Below are 22,038 nucleotides of genomic sequence, written 5' to 3'. Positions count from 1 at the left end.
GTTAGATTTCATTAAACATTTTTTCATACATTGATTTCTTTTCCAACAATCTCAGAATTACAAAATGCCACATTGAGTTAGAGTCAGCTAAAATTAAGTTACTCCCAACAAACATGAACAGTGAGCTTTCTTTGCAATCAGAAACAAGAAGAAGAAGAGAAAATACAAAGGGACAGAAAACCTTTACATGTTAATACTTTATTGGAGGTCTGAATACACAAGGCATTTGCTCCCCTGTTGTTCTACACACACAGAATGAGTGACCAGGTTTATATGGGAAGAGGTTACCATCATCCCAACTCACATGTCAGGTTCCCAAGTCAGCCAAAAGGGGGTGGGGGTGCAATGACCAAATGAACTCCTTTCTCTAACTCCCCCGCACCTGTACTGACTGGTTTTGTGTATCAACTTGACACAAGCTGGAGTTATCACAGAGAAAGGAGCCTCTCTTGAGGAAACGCCTACATGAGATCCAGTTGTAAGGCATTTTCTCAATTTTTGATCAAGGGTGGAAGGGCACATTGTGGGTGGTACCATCCCTGAGCTGCCACTTCTGGGTAAGAACGTAAGAAAGATAACTAAGCCAGTAAGAAACATCCCTCCGTGGCCTCTGTATCAGCTCCTGCTTCCTGACCTGCTTGAGTTCCAGTCCTGACTTCCTTTGGTGATGAACAGCAATGTGGAAGTGTAAGCTGAATAAACCCTTTCCTCCCAACTTGTTTCTTGGTCATGATGTATGTGCAGGAATAGAAACACTGACTAAGACACACACCCCTCTTTATATCGTAATGATGCCTTCAAAACAAAAATAGCATCTTGTTGATTTGACAGCTACATCAATCATGTTCCCTATAGAGGAATGATCCATTGAATTCATAATTTCAGTATTGAATGACTAGTTTTTATTAACTACATAGATAGCAAAACCAAAATTACACATGAAAAACGAGAGAGAGAGAGAGAGAGAGAGAGAGAGAGAGAGAGAGAGAGAGAGAGAAAATGAATCAGCAAATAACATCATCAAATTAGGGACTTATCCTACCTAGCAGATAAGACTAGAGAAGCCCAAGTGGGAGAGTAAGCAAAAGTAACCTTTGTAAGGCTCTTAATGCATCCAGTAGATAACTAAGGAGGCCCTGCTGAAGCTGTCCTGCTGGAGCTCCAGAGGTTCATGGTGTTTAGACACAAACTCCCACATATGTTCACATGTTTAAACCCGTGGTCCCTATTGGCGGAAATGTTGCAGAAGCCTTAGGAGGTATGGCCTTGTTGGAGAAGTACATCACTGAAGGTGAACTTTGAGTCTTGCAAGCAATCCTACTGCCCTCTGTACTCTGCTGCCAGATCAGGAAGGGAGCTGTGCCTGCCTTCAGGGTCTCCAACCCTTGGAAACAAAACGTAAGTCCAATTAAATGCTTTCTTTTATAAGTTGCTTTGACTGTGCTGTTTTGTATCAGCAATACAGAATAAGGAATACTCTGAGTGGTAGGGAGGTTTCTACTTCCTTGGATGAGCTTCCTGTGGTCATTCCCACAGTAGAATAGATTTCTACCAAGAAAGAAGCAATAGTAACTTCTGTTCGCAATGGTTGTTTAGTGGCTGTCAAGGACAAAAATGTACTGAATAACCTTAACTCTTTTCTGTGCCTTGTCTCCCTATCACAAGGGTGAAGGAGGGTCAATATTTCTGAGGAAAGGGTCTAAAAGGATATTTGAGATAAACAGGCTTGAGACTGAGATAAGAGAAGTGGTCTGGATCTCAGATTTGGCTCTCAATATGTGTAAAGAGTGTGAATTTACCACTAGAAGCAGTAACAGGATGTGTCTTCTGTTAATGCATACAGCTCCACTCTATACTCACTTGCTATACAAGGCTGCGCACTTCAACTCTCCATATCTTTATCCATGACTAAGAGCACTGCCCTTATAAATGTGTTGAGTGTCATTTCCCATATTTCTGTGTGAAGATAAGTCATACGTAACCTCTATATCAACAGTGTTTGCCCAGGCAGGTGACTCAGAGTGAGTAGACAGAAAATGCATGTACAGCATAAGCAGATTTTATCAAATAGCTGGCAGAAGGAGGAAAGATGAGGCAAGAGGCAGAATACTTTATACAAATATACATGTGAATTTACAGTATTTCATGCAAGAATTTAAAAGGAGCAATTTGTATAATCATGATGAGAATTGGGAAACAGAAATCCACTGGGCCTCTATGGTAGAAAAATCCATCAATATACTATAAATAAGAAAACTGGCTAGGGGAAGGGAAAGAGGAAGGGAAGCAGTAAGGAAGAGAAGCATCCTTCACCATCACTTGAAAACAAACCATCTACATCATGGTTTCCTCAGGACTAGCCCTTCCTACAGTACATTCCATTCCCTAGAGGAAGAAATCTTCAACCACTTGGACTTGCTTAGAGCTACCCTTAGCAGAAAATCTCCAGCTGTCTGGAGAGAGTTAAATCCTGGTTAATCCAGGTCGCCTCTCACAGTTGAATGTGGTTGTTCACTAACCTATTGATTATCCCACAAGTCTATCTAGACTTCAGTAGAGTACCTGAGGACCTAACACCAAAAACTTGTGCTCATACCTAAAGTGTGTCTGTCCAAAGTGAGTATGGCATGAACTTGCAGAGGGTAAGAAGGAAAGAGTCAATGTCCATAAAGAGATTTTTGTCCTCCATGTCCAGTGTGTTCCAACAGGGGTGGGCAGTCCTAGCTCTACGGCTTTGCTATTGGTAGCACACATGGTCTCTCAGACCAGCTGGTTCCACTTGTTGGCTAGGTATCTCTCTATAGTTGCTCCATATTTACACACTTCTTACATTTTAGGCTGTATACTGCAGGCCATGTTTCACCATCATAGCCTTATGCATCAGTCTCACAGGGTTTCCCAAAGGGAATCCAACCTTAACTACACTTTACTCTTGAGCTCAGTCTTTCTTTAAAATGTAGATAAAAGCTTACATGATCCCAGAAACTCTTATATTGTGTAAGCCTGAAAACTAGCATTATGTAAAAGATGCCAAGTTGACTATTCAAACAGTAGTTAGTCCCTCCTGGACCATGCCTGCAATGACGGTGTCACCCGGCCTTTAGTACAAACCTTTAATCCTTCTGGCTAGAATACAGATATGTGCTTAGTATACATCTTTAATCCAAAACAATGAAGGTAAAGTTAGTTTGTAGAAGGAAGCACCCATATTTGAAAGTGACTAATTAAAAGGACACAAAGTGATGAATCAGAGAAAGATGTGACAGAATGAGTCAAAGACAAGATAAGCTCATTAGAACAGATAGGGGTTGGGGATTTACCTCAATGGTAGAGTGCTTGCCTAACAAGTGCAAGGCCCTGGGTTCGGTCCCCAGCTCCAAAAAAAAAAAAAAAAAAAAAAAAAGAAGAAGAAAGAAAAAAGAAAAAAGAAAAAAAAAAGAACAGATAGAAGAAAAAAAGGAGGCTACTTAAGGTAGCACTACGGGAAAAAAGAGAGAGAAGAGAAGGAGACAGTTTTACTAAGTGAGTTTTACAGTTAAGTCAGGATCATATAAGAAATTTCAACAAACCTATAAGCTCTAGTAAAATAGACATAGTCACTAACAACCATGATCTCAACAAAGGATTCTACCAGGCTTTCCAAATAGTGTTAATGCCATTATTTCTGAAATTATTCTACAACACAGAAACAGAAGGAACAGTGCCTAATTCATTTTATGAGGCCATTGTTACCTCATACACAAACCACATAAAGACCTAACAAAGAGAAAGTGTTACAGAAAATTTTTCCTTATGAATATAGATGCAAAATTTTTCAATAAAATACTTTCAAACTGAATCCTAGAATATAAAAAAAAATAATCCACCATGATCAAGTTGCTTTAATCCCGGAGATGCAGGGACGGCTCACCATATGTAAATTAATAAGTGTAAGCCACCATATAAACAAACTGAAAGTGTCAAAAATCACAGGAGCATCTCATTAGATGCTGAAGAGGCCTTTGACAAAATCCAACCCCCTTCATGATAAAAGCTCTGGGGAGATCAGGGATACAAGGAGCAAACCTCAACATAATGACTACACATTGCGACAAGCCCACAGACAATGTCAACTTAAAGGGAGAGAAACTCAATGCAACTCCAGTAACATCAGGAGCAGGACAAGCTTCCCCACTCTCTCCATGCCGATTCAATATAGTACTAGAAGTCTCAGCTAGAGCAGTAAGATAACAGAAGGAGATCAAGGGGATACATATTAAAAGGAAGAAGTCAAAATGTCTTTATTTGCAGATAATATAACAGACTGCTGAAGTGATGTGAAAAATTCCACTGGAAAAACTCCTAGAGTTGATAAATACTTAGAGCAAATATCAGAACAGAAAATTAGCTCACAAAAATAAATAGCATCCTTTATTCAAATAACAAATAGAGAAAGAAATTGGAGCAAAATTCTTTACAATAGTCTGAAATAATATAAAATATCTTAGAGTAACTCTAACCAAGCAAGTGAAGGCTGTATGATAAAAAAACAATAAGACATTGAAGAGGGTATCAGAGGATGGGAAGGGCTTCCATGCTCATAGGTCAGTAGGATTAACATAGTAACAATAGTAATACGACCAAAAGCAATCTACAGATGCTATGCAGTCCCCATCAAAACTTCAATTTAATTCTTCAAAGATCCTCATTTGAATACACATATATAAGAAAAAACAGAGATCTTTAAAATATTCCTAAATTATGAAGAATTGCTGGAGATATCACTATTCCCAATTATAAGTTGTATTATGGAGCTGTAGTAAGAAAAAATAAAATATGGTATTGGAACAAAAGCAGACACAATCCACAATCGGTGAAATCAGATTGAAGACCCAGACACAATCCACATACTCATATACATTTGAATCCTAATAAAGAATACAGAAATAAACACTGGAAAAAAGAGAGCATTTTCTGACATTTAGAACTGGTCAGACTGGATGGTGCATGTAGAAGAATGCACACAGATCCCTAAACAGAGCCCGGTTTAAAAAAAAAAAAGAAAGAAAGAAAACCAGCTCAACTCCTAATAAATCAAAATACACTGAAGTTGACAGAAGAGAGATGGCAGAAAGGTGTGAACTCGATGGCACAGGAAAACACATTCTGAACAGAACACTGTTGCACAGACACTAAGATCAATAATTAACAAAAGGGCAAAGAACAGCAGAACTATGACAAAGCTGCTGGATACAAAATAGGAAAAGGTTTTACCAGCTACATACCCAATAGATGGCTAGTATCCCTCTATAAAATATATAAAAAAAATTCAACAAACAAGAAAACAGCCTAATTAGGAATGAGGTACAGGTGTGCGTGAAGAATTCTCAAAAGAAGAAACTGGAATGGCCAAGAAATACTCAAAGAACTTGTTCTTCCCTAGTTGGGAAAGAAATGCAGAAGAAAACTACCTTGAGATTTCAGATTGCACCAGCCAGAATGGCTAAGTTCAATAAAACAAGTGGTAACTCGTGCTGGTGAGGATGTAGAACCAGGGTAAGACCATTGCTGGTAGGAGTACGAATTTTTACAAACAATACAGAACAATAGGGAAATCAGTGTGGGTTCCTCAGAAAGATGGAAATTGATCTACCTCAAGAGAGATAGCTCAGTGGTTAAGAGCACTGACTGCTCTTCCAGAGGTCCTGAGTTCAATTCCCAGCAACCACATGGTGGCTCACAACCATCTGTAATGGGATCTGATGCCCTCTACTGGTGTCCTGGTGTGTCTGCAGACACCTACACTGTACTTATATAAGTGAAAAAATTAATTAAAATAAAGACTCAGTTATACCACTCTTGAGCATTGAGGTAGGACGCCTCATCCTACCACACAGGTACTTCCTCGGTCATGTTGAGTGCTACTCCTTTGATAACAGTCATAATTTGGAAATAGGTTAGATGTCCATCAACCAAGTGAATGAATAATGAAAGTGTGGGAAAATCACTGGGAGGTGGAATGACATCATGAATTTTGTAGGGAAATCAATGGAGTTAGAAAAAAAATTATCCTGAGTGAGTTAACTCTGACCCAGAAAGAAACATATAGTATGTGTTCCCTTATATGTAGGTAGATATTAGCTGATAAGTCATGAATAACCAAACTACAATCTGTAGAACCACAGAACTTAGGTATACAGAAAGGCATTTGGGGATGGGCAGATAGATCTGCCTAGGGAAGGAAAAGGGAATAATCGAATATGGTTGGATGAAGGGAAGAAACTGGAGTGAGAGGATTACAGTGAGAGAGACAGGGAAGAAGGGGAAGGGGGGGAATTCAGGGTGAGAGCTAAATTAAGGGCCACTTGAGGGGGAGTGTGGATGTCTAATACAGTAGAAGCTTGCCAATATATATATTATATATCTTGTATATTATACATATTTTTATATATATATATGAAGGTGGTCTAAATAAAATCAACAAATAATGGGGGAGACCAAACTCACACTGGATATCTATTCTTACCATCTGAAGCTTCAAATACCAGAACCAGGTCAAATCTAACTTGATGGTTGGCAAAAGGTGTCCCATAGGAACTACTGAACAATTTAGGCTGTTGCCAAGATGTGGGTTGCTCCCCACAAACTGACAGCAAGGCGCCATTGCTGAAGAAAACATCTACAGAACTCATTAAATATGGAGACGTCAAACCGGTGCCTGCAGAGAACATTCATTCCTCTGTTCTGGCTTCTTTCCCATTGTACTGTGTCCTTCTGCTACCAAAGGAGAAAGGAAAGCCCCCAAACCAACCAGAAACCTTGGATCTACAATGATGTCCTGCCTGTAACATATGCTACTAGTACAGCAGTGGCAAAGAGCTCGTGAGAGGAACAAGATTTAAGTCCCACTCCCATGAGCTGGAACTCACACCTAGCACTGCTTGGGTGGCCAGAACACAGACTAGAAAACCTAAATATTACTTTCCTGAAAGGGAAAAAAAGTACCAATAAAATGACTCCCAAAAACATTCTGATATCTTCATAGATCAGTGCCTTGCTAAGTCATCAATTAGAGAAGCTTCCTCCTGCATGGAGGGAACACGTAAGGAGAGCCACAGCCAGACACTGTGCAGGGAGTGAGAGACTTGGAGCGCTCAGTCTTAAGTGGGAGGTCTCCATCAAATCCCCTCAGGGTGCAGGAATCCCCATGAAAGACTAGGTAAAATGAGCATAAGATCCAGACGGATGGACGACACCAAGAAAACAAGGCCCTCTAAATCCACATGATCCACAGACTTAGGGACGCAGAGAGACTAATGCAGCATGCTCAGGGCCTACACAGATCTGCACCAACCGGGGTCCTAGAGCTGAAAGAAGTGGCCATACGCTCCCATTCCCAACTCAGAAGCCATCTCCAATTGATGGCCACGTGCAAAGGATTTAGTTTGCTCCAGTGCAGTCTCACTGGGGGAGCAAACTACTCTTAAGGGCAGAATGTATGTCCAGCAGAAGTTGGCCAACGGAAGACTTACAGAATGGCATCTTTGTGGGTTCTTTGTCTCATACCTGTCAGGGCTCTTCCTCTTTTAAAATTTCATCTGATTATTTTTATTTCACTTTATTTGATTTGTATAAATGCTTTCTTCTCTTTTTAGCCTACAGATTCTTTGCATACATATTATGGCTTCCGATTTAGTATTTTTACAGGATTTTGGCATATACCAACCAACAGGTCTCTGTTTCTTTTGCCTTCTCTTGGGATTTTTTTTTTCATTCTATTTGTTTGTTTTGGTGGATAGAATAGCAAGGATGGTTCACAGTTATCTTTCAATGGACTTCTTATATAATAGTTACCTCTCTTATTCTTAATTATAGAAACAGACACATATGTAATTGCAGATACTCACATACCTAATCCTAAGTATGTACCTAGTCCTAAGTAGGTACTAGCTATGTATGCACGACTTTCAGGCAATATGTAGTAAGCATGTTAGGTATGAACCAGTGTGACATATGTGCATTCCTTCTACACCCAATGCTGCTGCCCTTGTAGAAAAAGGCTCTCTATAATACAATCATGTAGGACTTACTCTGGGCTCCGTGTGGACATCCACCACCAACAAGCTGGGAGCTCTTTCCATGCAAGTATGTGCCACCTTTTGAAATGGCATTCATACTTGGTCACCTATGAAGTTCACAGTCAAGAACCTCATAATGGAGTCACAAAATGGCATGAAATTTTCTAAACGTTTTAAATAAGTTCTCAATTTTGTGTTGGGCTGCATTCATAGCTATTCTTGGCCACATGGACCTAAGAGCTGTAGCTTGAACACGCCTTACAGAGTTTTATCATAAGGCCATTGATTCGCCTACTATGGTCAATCTAGACAAAGAAATAAACAAGCATCAGGTTATCCCATGAAATAATATTTCCTTCCGATGAGCATGTACGTGCACTGCAGTTAACTGTAAGGCATACAAAGAAGTTGACACTAAGAGAAGGATTTAAAAACGATAACAAAATTACTGCATCTAACACACTGAAAGAACACTCTTTGGCTAGGTGTTGATTAGCCTTGGTTGTATTCTTGACATAACCCAGAGTCACATAGAAAGAAGAAACCTCTATTGGAGAATTGCCTTCAGTAAACTATTAAACATTGTCCTCATTGTTAACTGACAAAGAAGGGCCCAGGCTCCTAAGCTTGTTTGTAGCTGAACAGTTACACATTCCTAGAGGCTGGTACATCAAACAATGGTATAGAAGCCATGTTCTCCGTTCTCTTTCCTCAGCCTGTGCATCTCTTTCTCTGTATCCTTTGTTATATCCTTCATAAGAAGCTGATAAATGTGAACTTGTGTTTCTGAAGTCAGGGCTCTGAAACTGAAGGAACTAAGCAATGTAGTGAGGGTTTGTAGAGCTCACGTGTGTGAGAGGTGAGCACAGGTAAGACAATGCAGTTTGTTAACTAGCATCTAAGGTGAGAGGGACAACCTTGGCACAGTCTGATGCAGTGCTCAGTGTCAGAGCTGATCTAAGATAGAGATTACACATGTGCTGACCAATACAAATGGGATTTTTGTTTTGGTTTTGGTTTTGTTTGTTTTGTTTTGTTTTTACTTCTTAGAGAACATCCCACAAGATTTGGGATCAGAGAAGTGATGTCTTATGAGAGAAATGTGTGAGAATTAGCTTCAGGACATTTTTTCTACTATGTAAACATAGCAGGATTTCCATGACTCTGAACACCTTGAACCACTCCACAGGACCACCACACATCTACTGTTCTCTCAACTATCTGCTTCCTGTGTTGACCATGCCTGGGTGGAGCTGCCTGGTGACAGGAGCAGGAGGATTTCTGGGCCAGAGGATTGTCCAAATGTTGGTGCAAGAGAAAGAGCTGCAGGAGGTCAGAGTCCTGTATAGGACCTTCAGTCCAAAACACAAAGAGGAACTGTCCAGTAAGTGACATAGAGCCTGGTGAACGCAGACTCGGTGTGGGGAGGGCTTGCTTGTCAACCAAATAAAAAACAGGTAGGTACTTAAACACCCTCACAAGGAATAGTCACAGTTGGCACAGCACAAAAGGTACTCCATAAATGGAAAAGTGGACTCTGGTCTGAGGCAAAACTAGAGAACATGCTCATGGGCAGGCCCTGGGCTTTCAGGTCTCTCTCCTATTCAGACACTGCAGATCAGTTTACTCCTTTCCTGGAAGCTGTTTTATGTCCTAAATGGACTGGACTTATCAATATTTGAAATATTGTGCAATACTAACAAGAGATTATTAACCTAGAGACCTCGGCAGTGCGTCCCTGTCTCTGTTGGATGTTCCTAATCTGCTTCGTGTTTTGTTTTTATTTAAGACTAGAGAGAGCCTGTGGCTCATAGCAGGAAGTGCTTATAATCTTAAGGTACATTTATGAAGGCTGTAGGGAAGGGGAGTGAAGACGGGGAGAGGGAGATTAGAGAGCACACAGTGAGGGCCAGTAGGACTTCATACGTGTCATTAGGAATCCTCCAATGTCTTTCCCATCGTTCCTCCTCTCTGCCATTTACTTGCAAAGAAAGTGACTGAGTGCTTTGCTGGAAGGTATTTTATTGTTTTCCTGTTGTCTATCTTCACCCCCAGATCAAAGGCAAGCACTGAGTTGATGGCGCAGGTTCCCAGCTACTCCATTCTCACAGCCTTCTGTGGAGGTAGCTGTGGAAAGACCTCAGCTCCCAGTGGGAGACCATTATGAAGCCACCTCTTCCTCCATACTCTCCAGACTTCATTTACACCCAAGGCTTGGATCCCACCCACACATCCCTTGGCTTTGTCAGGTTGAGTCTGGAACAAACAATCTATCATATATCCTGTCATTTGACTTCGATTGTCCCATCTTACTGAGATGAACCTAATCATGGAGGTGATCTGACTAGGTCCTATGAAGAAGGAAGGTAATGGAGGCGTTTCTTAGTTACTTTTCTGTTGCTAGGATAAGACACTGTGCAAGGCCATTTATAGATTGAGGACTTTCAGTTTCAGAAGGTTAGGGCCTATGATCATTGTGGCAGGGAGCATGGCAGCAGGCAGATGGGCATGGCATGGTGGCAGTAGCCAAGACTTCGTATCTATATCCTTTACCACAAGGCAGAGAACCATCTGGGAATGATTCAAGTCTTTAGATGCCTCATAGGCTACCTCTAATGTCACACATACTCCAAAAAGGCCACACCTCCTATCCTTCCCAGCAACTTGGGACCAGGTATTCAGAGATATGAACCTACTAGCTTGTTCTCATTCAAATCACAAGTCAGTGTCCAAACTCTTTAGGATATACTTGAGGTTTAGAAAGAGTGGTTCTCTGTCCACATTTGTCTGGATTTCATTTTTGCTCTGACCTGCAGGGGTTCAGCAGAGACCTGGGGAGGGGACAAAAAAATGGAGGACAGGGGTTGAGGATTTAGCTCAGTGGTAGAGCGCTTGCCTAGCAAGCCCAAGGCCCTGGGTTCGGTCCCTAGCTCTGAAAAAAAAAAGAAAAAAAATGGAGGACAGGAGACACAAAGAAGGAGAGCAAGTGGATTGTCTGATCAAGCTCTCAAATTTTATTTCAGGAAAGCCACACAGGGCCCAAGACCAATTCATCACCATCACCACCATCCCATTAGCCACAAACCGTCTATTGGATTATACTGATAAGAACAGATAACTGGCTAGCTTTCCCAGAGACAAAAGGCTGTAAAAGTGAGCCTGAGAAAATTCCTGAGACAGGGCATGATTGGTTCATGGCATATTGTCCATATTGTCTAGTTTAATTTCATATGTTTGTAGGAATGATTAGTATCTCAAGGTACTGGGCCAGTATTGTAGGGTCAAAAGTAAGAGTCTTCAGAGTTTTGAGGAACAACAGTTGCGAAATTTTACAAGAAACCACACACACACGCTCACGCACACAATAAGAACAAAAATTTTATTTTTACAGTAGTTTTGAGAACCAAACCCCTATATTTTTCATAAAATTCATTTTTTTTCTTTAAGGAAATTATAAAATAATAGATTTGAGTATTTTTAAAGCATGTAGTAATGTTATACTAGAATTATAACTGATAATATATATTCAAACATATTAGATATCCTGAGACTTAAAACCCTTACAATACAAATGCATATGCTCCAATAGAGGTCTAATATACACACCCCTTGGATGTGAAGGACCTTCTGAAATCCCAAAATAATCAAAAGGGTTTAGGGGCTGGAGAGATGACCCAGTGGTTAGGAACACTGAATTCTCTTCATGGGACCTGGGTTCAATTTACCAATATGGCAGCAAATAACTGTCTGCAACTCCAGCTCTAGGGGCCCAAGACCTTCACACACACACACACACACACACACACACACACACACACACACACACACAAGCAGGTACACGCATGTACATATATATATGCAGGTAGTACATCAATGCACAAAACACAAAAATGGATAAATAATTTTCTAAAGTAAAAAGAATTTAATTTTTAGTTTAGAAAATATAGAAAAAGTTAAAGTATTTGGTAAAAAATTACCCAACACACACACACACACACACACACACACACACACACACACACACACACACTTCACAAGAACATAAAAAAGAAAGAAAGAGAGAAAGAGGGAAAGAAAGAAAGGAAGGAAGGAAGGAAGGAAGGAAGGAAGGAAGGAAGGAAAAAAGAAAGAAAGAAAGAAAGAGAGAGAGAGAGAGAGAGAGAGAGAGAAAGAAAGAAAGAAAGAAAGAAAGAAAGGAAGGAAGAAAGGAAGAAAGAAAGAAAGAAAAAGCACAAAGAACAAGAGACGGCTGAAGCTGGATTGGCCACCTGCACCGGAGAGAGCAGAGAGAAAGGGAACTGTCAGTTCTCCACTAAGATGAGATTAAAAACCTCAGCATGTTTTGGGCTTTTTTCCCCAGTACTGGAGGTTGAAGTCAAAGCAATTTTATTACTGGGAAAACTCATTTTGAAAGTGAAGAATCTAAGGTCTGAATACAGAGCTAAAGTTCTTTCAATGTCTACAGAAGTCAGCACTGTTTGATCTCATATGCATCTGTCGGGAAGTCACAGGGGTCGCTTGGACCACGAAGACCAAAGTGTGACAATCCATGAGGCACAGGAAGGCCATTTGATTCAACACAACTAGATAGTAGGTGTTGGTTCAAGTTTCTGGAGTCTGGCCCGAGAGTGGTTTAATTTTAGTGTATTTAAGCATAACACAATTTGGTGAAAATATTCCTAGTGATAATTTACTCAGTACCATGTATACAATGAACCTTACATCAACCCCCCTGAGGAATAAAGTAGGCTAAATAAATATCAGACACGGCCACATGGAAACCTTTGTAAAGTCCGTGTGATGCCTTCCATAAAGCTACAGATTAATCATGATAAACAGTCTTATGATAAGAGTCTGGGGGAGGGTCCAATGTAGTCTCAGGCCATAAAGATTTTACAAAATTCAACAGGCTAAAGTGCATAGCCACTCCCAGCCTTCTGGGCAGATAACTGGCTATACATCCCTTCCCTGTGCCCACATTCCAGGTTTCCCTAGTGCTTGTGCATGAGCACAAGGACATCTGTGCCTCCTACAAGACGTCTCATGCCTTTCTGAAACTATTTTTGCAGCTTTCTCAAGCCATTTGGACAGGTCGTCCAAATGTTTCTATCACTCTGGGTCCTCTCTCTCTCTCCTAATTTGGGAACACAGTTATCTTTAGAGCAAACAAACAAACAAACAAACAAACAAACAAAGAAACCACTATCTCTCCCTTTGCTTGGAGACATTTTCCTATTTTATAATTTTCCTTACACATACTTACAACATATCACATTTTCTCCCCACACTTAGTTCTTAGCCTTTGTCTCATACAACAAAATGTCCAATATATAAATATTAAATTTCTGTCTTCTGATGTTTAGTATTTTAACTTCCTTAGAAGTAACCTAGGCACCCTGTATCAAGGAAGGCAAACAAAAGAAAAATAAAAAAGGAAAAAGGAAACATAATCTGTCTTAGTTTATTCTTGCTGTGATGAAACACTGTGACCAAAAACATGGGAAGGAGAGGGTTTGTTTGGCTGAAGTTTCCACATCACTGTTCATCAGTGGAGGAAGCCATGACAGGAACATGAAAAGGGTAGAGACCTAAAGGCAGGAGCTGATGCAGGTGCCATGGTGGGGGTGAGGTGAGGAGGGGACACTGCTTCCTGGCTCACTCTCATGGCTTGCTCAGCCTGCTTCCTTACGGATCACACACCATGGGAAAGGCCCTCCCACATGGATCCTAAATGATGAAACTGCTAGCTTGCCTACAACACTGTCCTGTAGTTTTCCCAGCTTAGGCTCCTTCCTCTCAGTAGCAGCAAAGGACACTTCCAGTGTACTCTCTGTGAGACATCCTGATGATGAAAATCCCATAGCCACCACCCCATGAGATCAGTTAACGAAGGTAACTTCATCTTCTGACCCTTCAGGTAGGAAGACAACAGGGATGTTAAAGAACTTCCCCTAGATGCTGCAACTAGAATAAGGCAAATATGGGTCTGGGTCCAGGAAATCTATCAGCATCCTCTGTCCTTTAAAAGGATGGCATCTGGGAGCTTTTCTTTCCATCTCCGTCTACTGCAGATCACAGCATAACATCAGTTCCATGAAATGGCATGTTGGAACAATTGCCAAGCCCATGGTGTCTTGAGCAGAGTAGGAGATTTATCTCTACCTCAAGAACCCAAGAAGTTCCCTCCTGGTATCCCAGGACACCCAAAGGACTTACGTTTGAGTCCACTGCACTCTGGAACCTGGCTCCAACTACCTTGTCACAGCTACTCTTTTGATGCAGTCTTTATAATGCCAGCTGAAAGAAGAGAAGAGGAAATACAGAGTATACAGAAACAGACCCTTGTCCTAATATCTGCCTCCTTCCCAGAAGGCTTTTCTCCATTGTGATGGTAGGAACAGGTCCCAACAGATGCGTGTGTTTCAATGCTTGCCCATAAAGAGTTGCACTATTAGGAGGTGTGGCCTTGTTAGAGGAAGTATATCACTATAGGGCAGGATTGGGGTTCCTATGTGCTCAAGCTAGGCCCAGTGTGGAAGGCAGTCTCCATCTGCTGCCTGAGGATCAAGACACAGAAGTCAAGGCTCTGCCAGTGCCATGTCTGCCTGCTTGCCCGCCATGATGATAATGGACAAACTCTCTGAAACTAAGCCAACCTCGATTAAATGTTTCCTTTCATGAGGATTTTCCTAGTCACGGTGTCAGAAGAGTTGATGCAAAATAGCCAGCCTTGGCCTTAGAGTTCATGGAGAAGCGAACATGGAAGGAGCCCGAGGAACAACCGAGCCTTCACTGGGCAGATTGTGTCCCGAGGCTTGTTCCTGTAGCCTTCTGTGGTCGCTCAACCTATACCAGGGACAGGATGGCCTTGCTGGGCATCCATGGGAGGAGAAGCCCTTGGTCCTGCCAAGGCTTGACCACCCCTCCCAGTGTAGGGAATGTCAAGGCAGGGAAGTGGGAAGGGGTGGGTGGTTGGGTGGGGGAACACCCTCATAGAAGGAGGGGGAGGGGAGGGAATTTATGGACAGGAAACCGGGAAAGGGGATAACATTTGAAATGCAAATAAAAAATATCCAATAAAAATATTCTTTTAAAAAAAGAATCCCAGGGATCATGAGACAGCTGGGAAAGGAAAGAGAAGATTAAGAAAATCCTGTGCAAAATATAAAGTTCCTGCCAGTGTGGGGAGTGGAACAGGCTGCATGGATGCGTGTTAATTTTGTGAGATAATTTGGGTGACATTGTGATTGCTAGTTTCAACAGATTTCTGAGGAACCGGAAGATACTGATGTATCTAGTACCACAGGCTACTGTGGGTTGATGTCTAAATGCAGGTGAGGACAGGCACAAGGTAAGGCAAGTCCTGTGCTTGGGCCATGAAAAAGAAAGGCAGGCTGAGAATTTAAAGACAGGACAGAGAGTATGGAGAGGGGAGAAAGAAGGAAGATGGAGGAAGAGAAGGACGACCCTAGATCCGTGTGGCTTTAAATAGCCACGGGTAGCTCTGAACATCTTATAAGGGATGGATAATTACAGGAAAATTTGTCTTATCTAGGTGAGCAGTTTATATCAATATCAATTGGCTCTGAGTTTATTGTGTGGACGTTTTGTGGGGGTGAGAATTTACTGATATAAATCCGACTGATAAATTAAAAGCCTCTAGAGTTTTGATTTTACCGCGTTATGGAAATTTGTGACAGCTAACTGCAAGATAGACAGTCGAGGCATGGGGCTGGTGTGGCAGCGACCCGCCATGGGAATTTCGTGAGTCTGATGGAAAGATTTCAGGACCACCAGGATAGAGTAGCCGGCAGTAATGTGGAAAACCCTTTTGTAAAACATTTCCCGATACAGGCTACAAGCCTGCAGTGTGGTCTGGTGGATGTTGCCTATCTGATAAGAAATGCTCACCTAAACCCATCGTTGGAGCCCATTCTGGGGTCTGTCACAGAGACTCCTATTTCCTCTCTGTAATTCAGCTAGCTCTTCATTTGTACACAGCCCAGACGGAGAAAGTATCAAGACCTACCAGGGGCAAGGCTAAAATGTGCATCTTTGGATCTCCTTCTTCTGGTTCCTCCTTACTGGAATTCCAGAGAACATAATCTGATTATCCAGTTGCTGGTCCATATTTCTCTCATGTCTTCACACCTGTGCAGTGTAGCCCCCCGACTACTGTTACACCTTCCCAAGGCAGGACTCTGGCTCTGTTTCTCCTTCAAATCCACACAGGATTTCCCCATTCCCTATCAATTAAATCCTAGTCTCCCTCCTTACATTTGAGTGCCACCATCTCTCCAGTTGCTTTAATGAATGTAGGGATTTCCCATGACTCTCTGACTATGTATAAAGCACGAATGGCATCTTACTGCTCAGATACATTTTCTACAAAGGGCTGGGGTGGAAATAGATGCTTCCTCCTGCCCTACAGATGCTGCATTCTGGCTTTTGAGCATTTGTGCTTCCTTCAGGAGAAAGGCCTCTCCCCATGACTGCGCTTGAAGGTCTAGGTGACTGACACCCGTGTCAGAAAATTTCCATCCCATGCAGAAAGCTTCTCAAGGACCTGCTTTGTGTCCACAGAGCTGCAGACAAAAGCCAAGGTGACGGTACTGAGGGGAGACATTGTGGATGCCCAGTTCCTGAGGAGAGCGTGCCAGGGCATGTCCGTCATCATCCACACCGCTGCTGCCCTTGATATCGCAGGCTTCCTGCCCAGGCAGACCATCCTAGATGTCAATGTGAAAGGTACAACATCCAAGGAAGATATGGAGAAGGTTGGAAAATTAAAACCATAAGACAGGTTGCGGGGAGGAGCCCCTACTTTGGAAGATTTGGAAGAAGAATTGGAGCAAGTGGGAAAATTAGGGTCACCTCACAGGATTAGGACAGAAAGGGAAGGGCCAACCATGGGATGCCTGCTGTGCCCTGGGTAGGTCAGATCACCTGATCAACACCCCAGCTGGCAGAACTCAGGATTGTTATCCTTAGTGTTTAAAGAAGAAACCAGGCGAAGAGAGGAAGAAACAGTGACCCCAGGGGGAATCAGGAGGACTGAAAGGTTATAAGGCCACCACCACAACCCTCCAACTGCCAGAAAAGTTCTCCTGCCTCTCCATACCAAAGTGACGGAACTGCATTTCCAAATTCTGGATGTCCGTCCACCCACTGACACTATGGACCAGACACTGACCCTTTTCCTCCATAGAGAGCCTCTAATGCTGCTCTATATGATCTGCCTAGGGGTGGGGGGGGGGAGTAGTTTGTTTTCTTAACTGCAATTGTTTTCCAATTTCCCCAGTATCATCTCTTCAGATCAGCATTAGTCTACTCTTGGATGGAGCTAGGCAGAGCTAATGTCTCTCTTCCTTAGATCCCCATCCCTAAACGTTTAATGCCTCAGAATGTAGATTTCCATTCAACCTTAGATAAAGGACTTTACCAGATAAAATAACCACCCTGACTGCTGACATGAGTCGTTGTAGCATCAATATATTCCAAGGTCCCGCCTGCCACATCCTTGACATGACCTCCAAACAAAGTGACTGGGTTCTTTTTCTAAATCAACTAATTATTTAGGTATGCCCATAACCAAACTACAAGGATTACCTTTAGTTCTGCATAGCTGCCTCTCTCTCTCTCTCTCTCTCTCTCTCTCTCTCGCTCTCGCTCTCGCTCTCGCTCTCGCTCTCGCTCTCGCTCTCGCTCTCGCTCTTGCTCTTGCTCTCGCTCTCATCCTCTCTGTAGGGTGGTGCTATGGGTAACCCGATTCTCGTTTCTGTATTAATTCTTACTTCATGAGAACAGCACGCCAGCCTTCAATGTCTTATGTTGAGAGTATACTGCATGCCCAGATGTAGCGGTACACATCTGTAGTCCTCGCACTCCGGACACTGAATCAGGACAATCGTGCCTTCAAACTCAGTCTGGGCTATATACTAGGACTTTATCTGGAATGTAAGATATAATAAAAATACATATTGCCCATACACTATGGGCAATACACCTGAGGGTATAATGAAGATTCTGAACTTCCTCTGACACCATGGTACTCTGCATTCTTGAATTAAAAACCCACTGTCCTTTAATGAAATGAAATTCATGACGACCTTTTGCTTTTATTTCGTGAGGGAATCTTTTTTAAATCAATTTTTGTTGTTTCTGGGGATCAAGGCAAAGTGTCAATCACTGAGCAATGTCCCCAGACTAACGTATTGATGTCAGTTTTTAGAGCACATAACGGAACGCTTTTCAGAAAAAAATCTAGGGACACACTTTTCCAAGTGAAAATGCTGGCTCGTTTGTGTCAGCTTGACACATGGTGGTCACCTAGAAAGAAGGACCCGAAACTGAGGACTTGCTTTCATCAGATAGGCATGCGGGTGTTTATGTCCATTATTTTCTTGATTAATGATGGATATGAGAGGAGTGGAATGGATATGACAGCACCCACTGGGCTGTGTCAAGGCTGAGCAGGAGGACATGGGTTATATATGTGAGCAAGGTGAGCAGCCAAGGGAATGAGTGTCACGGGATGTGGCTTCTGCCTTTGGTTACTGCAATGACTTTCCTCTGTGATGAACTGTGATTTAGATAAATAAGCCCTAGAAACCCTTCCCTCCCCCAAGTCGCTTTGATCATGGTGTTCATCACAGCAGGAGAAAGCTAATTAGGACAGTGTCTCAGGGGTCAGGGCCTTAGCTAACATGGAAAAGCCTAGGTTTGATCTCTAGTATTAGAAAGAAGTACAGACCAACAGAGAGAGAGAGAGAGAGAGAGAGAGAGAGAGAGAGAGAGAGAGAGAGAGAGAACACTTTATAAATTAGGAAACCTCAATTTATAAATCTGGAAATCCCTCAATTCCAGAATCTATGTGTCACCTCTATTAATTTTGGGGTTATTCTGTGGCTATAGAATGGTACGTTGAGTCAAGATCAGGTGAGGAGACATTAGGTCTGCAGTCGTTCCTCCACTGGAGTTGGGGGTGGAGATGATTCCGACCCCATGGCCACAGTGGGCCCTTTGTCCTATTTCCTAGCACTGATAGTGAGCTTCCTATGAGCAGGTACTCAGCTCCTGTTGGATGCTTGTGTGGAAGCCAGCGTACCAGCCTTCATCTACAGCAGCTCAACAGGTGTGGCTGGACCAAACTCCTACAAGGAGACCATCCTGAACGACCGTGAGGAAGAGCATCGTGAAAGCACATGGTCAAATCCATACCCATACAGCAAAAGGATGGCCGAGAAGGCAGTGCTGGCAGCCAATGGGAGCATCCTGAAAAATGGTGGCACTTTTCATACATGTGCCTTAAGACTCCCATTCATCTATGGGGAAGAAAGCCAAATCATTTCAACCATGGTAAATAGAGCACTCAAGAACAACAGCATAATTAAAAGACATGCCACATTCTCCATAGCCAACCCAGTGTATGTGGGTAATGCAGCCTGGGCACACATTCTGGCTGCCAGGGGCCTTCGAGACCCCGAGAAGTCACAAAGCATCCAAGGACAGTTCTACTACATCTCAGATGACACCCCTCACCAAAGCTATGATGATTTAAATTATACCCTGAGCAAAGAATGGGGCTTCTGCCTTGATTCCAGTTGGAGCCTTCCTCTGCCCCTGCTCTACTGGCTTGCCTTCCTGCTGGAAACTGTGAGCTTCCTGCTGCGTCCATTTTACAACTATAGGCCACCCTTTAACCGCTTCATGGTCACGATCTTAAATAGCGTGTTTACCATTTCCTACAAGAAAGCTCAGAGAGATCTGGGCTATGAGCCACTTGTCAGCTGGGAGGAAGCCAAGCAAAAAACCTCGGAGTGGATCGGGACACTAGTGGAGCAACACAGGGAGACACTGGACACAAAGTCTCAATGATGGGAAGAGGGCAGGGACATGGCCCCGGGTGTTACCCCGTCCTCCAGCCAGGAACTCAGAAATAATCCAACTCTTACAGTTTTATTTTATACACTCTCCAACTGGTCTTCAGGTCACCAGAAACCTTAAGAGTCACTGGCCCAGTCACCTGAACAAGGTGCAGGGGACATCATGTAGAAGGAATAAAACTGCCTGCCTCTTGTGACACCTGGGTGTTCATTCACCTGCCATGTGGTATCACAAACAGAAGTAGGATCTCAGCTGGCATCAAAACTTCTTCTTTCTTACTTACCCCATATTAAGTAATGTTTATAGGAAGTAATGTTTGTAGGTGGGGCTTGAGCTCCCACACTAGAGTCAGGAGGCAAAACCATGCTGAAGTTCTATATAGCAAACCAAACCTGAGAGTACTTTCCTGATCACTACAATAGCAAGAGAGCAAGAGCGAGAGTGAGAGCAAGAGCGAGAGAGGGAGGGAGGAAGGGAGGAAAGGGGATGGAGGGAGGGAGGAAGGGAAGGAGAGAGAGAGAGAGAGAGAGAGAGAGAGAGAGAGAGAGCATCACCATTTCACATAGGGTGTGAACAGAGTAGGAAATCCACTTTGTTTCTCATTTACCAAGAGACCATCTGGAAAGAATCTGCCTTTCTTTGCCCCTGTCATACCAAGAAACCTTATTTTCGCTTATTGGACAATGTTCTATGGTATAAAAAAGAAGAGTTGTCTGGTTCTGGGAATAAAACTAAATTCCAAGGGAGATTTGTAGCCACAGTTTGTTACACATTTGTGTCTTGACTCCTCCTCCATCTGTAAATTCTGTGTGTTGGGCAGTCAGTGAGGTCATAGCTCCAGCATGCAGTCTGTAAAGGGAAGGGGAATCCTCAGGAGTCCCCAGCGATGGCTCAAGTGGAGTTCATCCCTGGACATCCAGGTTGTGGGCCGCTGACAGCTGCAGCACATACATCCCCAGGCACCTTGCACAGCGTGGGTGCCTATCTGCCCTGGGGAAACGGAACACCTTCCACAAGCTCAGAAGGAAACGGGACTGGTGGGGAACAAGAAAAATTTACATCTTGATTTTTAGCCTACTCAAATCCCTCATTGATCCACTGGGCCCGTTTCTCAGAGGAAAGCAGCCTCTCAAGCTCTAGCAAGGGTGCGCGGAGAGAAAGGAGAATGAACTGGTTTGTGTATCTGGCTGGATAAGCCTTAGAATGCTGCGGACAACCTGGACATAGAGGTTGGCAGAGCTCAAACAAGAGCCACACAGTACATGCAAACTATCACAAGGGGGCAGTAAAGGCCCAGAAAGAATGGCAGCAGCCCCGTTCAAGGAAAACCTCTTTTTCTTTCCCCTGGATTCTGCAGTCTGAGGTCATAGGATAAGGGAAGCGCTTACTCACAGGTGTAAGTGTGATGTACCTATGGTTGCAGATAATGGAACTGACTTCAGGGATGGCCGTACTTTGCATAGTATGGACGAGCTCTGGAGAGAATGAGAAGTCCCCCCTCCCTGCCCCAGTCTCTCCCGGTCTCTATATAGTCCTGGCTGCCCTGGAACTTGCTATGTAGACCAGGCTGGCCTTGAGCTCAGAAAGCTCCATCAGTCTCTGCCTCCCAAGTGCCGGGATTAAAGATGTACACTACCAGCCCGAAAGTCCCTTCTGTTTTTAACAGCCAAGATCTCACATAAATGTAGTGGGCCTGGAATACAATTTTCTGAGGCCTGAAGAGTAGGGGGAAAGGGGTTGGGACTGACTACAAAGAGAATGCTCACTGTCTCCAAAGGCTGGGGACTCTGGGCTACTATAGACTACCATGAACCTGCTCTGCAGCCTTAAAGCCCCCTCTCAGGGACAAGCATAGTGGCTCCTCACCTATTACTACAGAGACCTGCAACAGTGAACTCAGCCCAGGCAGTGTGGTTGCTGGGGCCTGCAGGAGAAACCTGCGTGCCTCTGGCCTGTAGGTATTCTGTCATGGACACGGACCATGAACTCAGAAGAATCCTTGGAAGTCTCTACAGCACTTCGTCCTTACTGGCCAGAGTCTGGAAATCACTATGCAATCATTAGGAGAACACTCTCGTGGGCACAGGCTCAGTGC

The 22,038-nt window shown here is 43.1% G+C and overlaps 1 protein-coding gene across 3 annotated transcripts; it reads left to right on the top strand.

Annotated features, from left to right (window-relative positions):
* Nucleotides 1-400: 400 nt before the first annotated feature.
* Nucleotides 401-20,689, top strand: Hsd3b5 (hydroxy-delta-5-steroid dehydrogenase, 3 beta- and steroid delta-isomerase 5). 3 transcript variants are annotated; one of them, XM_087616057.1, is made up of 5 exons: nt 401-478; nt 1,247-1,398; nt 9,247-9,441; nt 16,641-16,805; nt 19,123-20,689. In XM_087616057.1, the coding sequence occupies exons 3-5, from the start codon at nt 9,297-9,299 to the stop codon at nt 19,932-19,934; spliced, it is 1,122 nt and encodes a 373-aa protein (XP_087472183.1). In that variant the 5' UTR covers nt 401-478; nt 1,247-1,398; nt 9,247-9,296; the 3' UTR covers nt 19,935-20,689.
* The last annotated feature ends 1,349 nt before the right edge of the window (nt 20,690-22,038 follow it).

This window comes from Rattus norvegicus, chromosome 2, assembly GCF_021556685.1.
Source record: "Rattus norvegicus strain SHRSP/BbbUtx chromosome 2, alternate assembly SHRSP_T2T, whole genome shotgun sequence".
Taxonomy (NCBI): domain Eukaryota; kingdom Metazoa; phylum Chordata; class Mammalia; order Rodentia; family Muridae; genus Rattus; species Rattus norvegicus.
The sequence above is the reverse complement of the archived record's forward strand: the minus strand, read 5'-3'. Positions and strand labels throughout refer to the sequence as shown.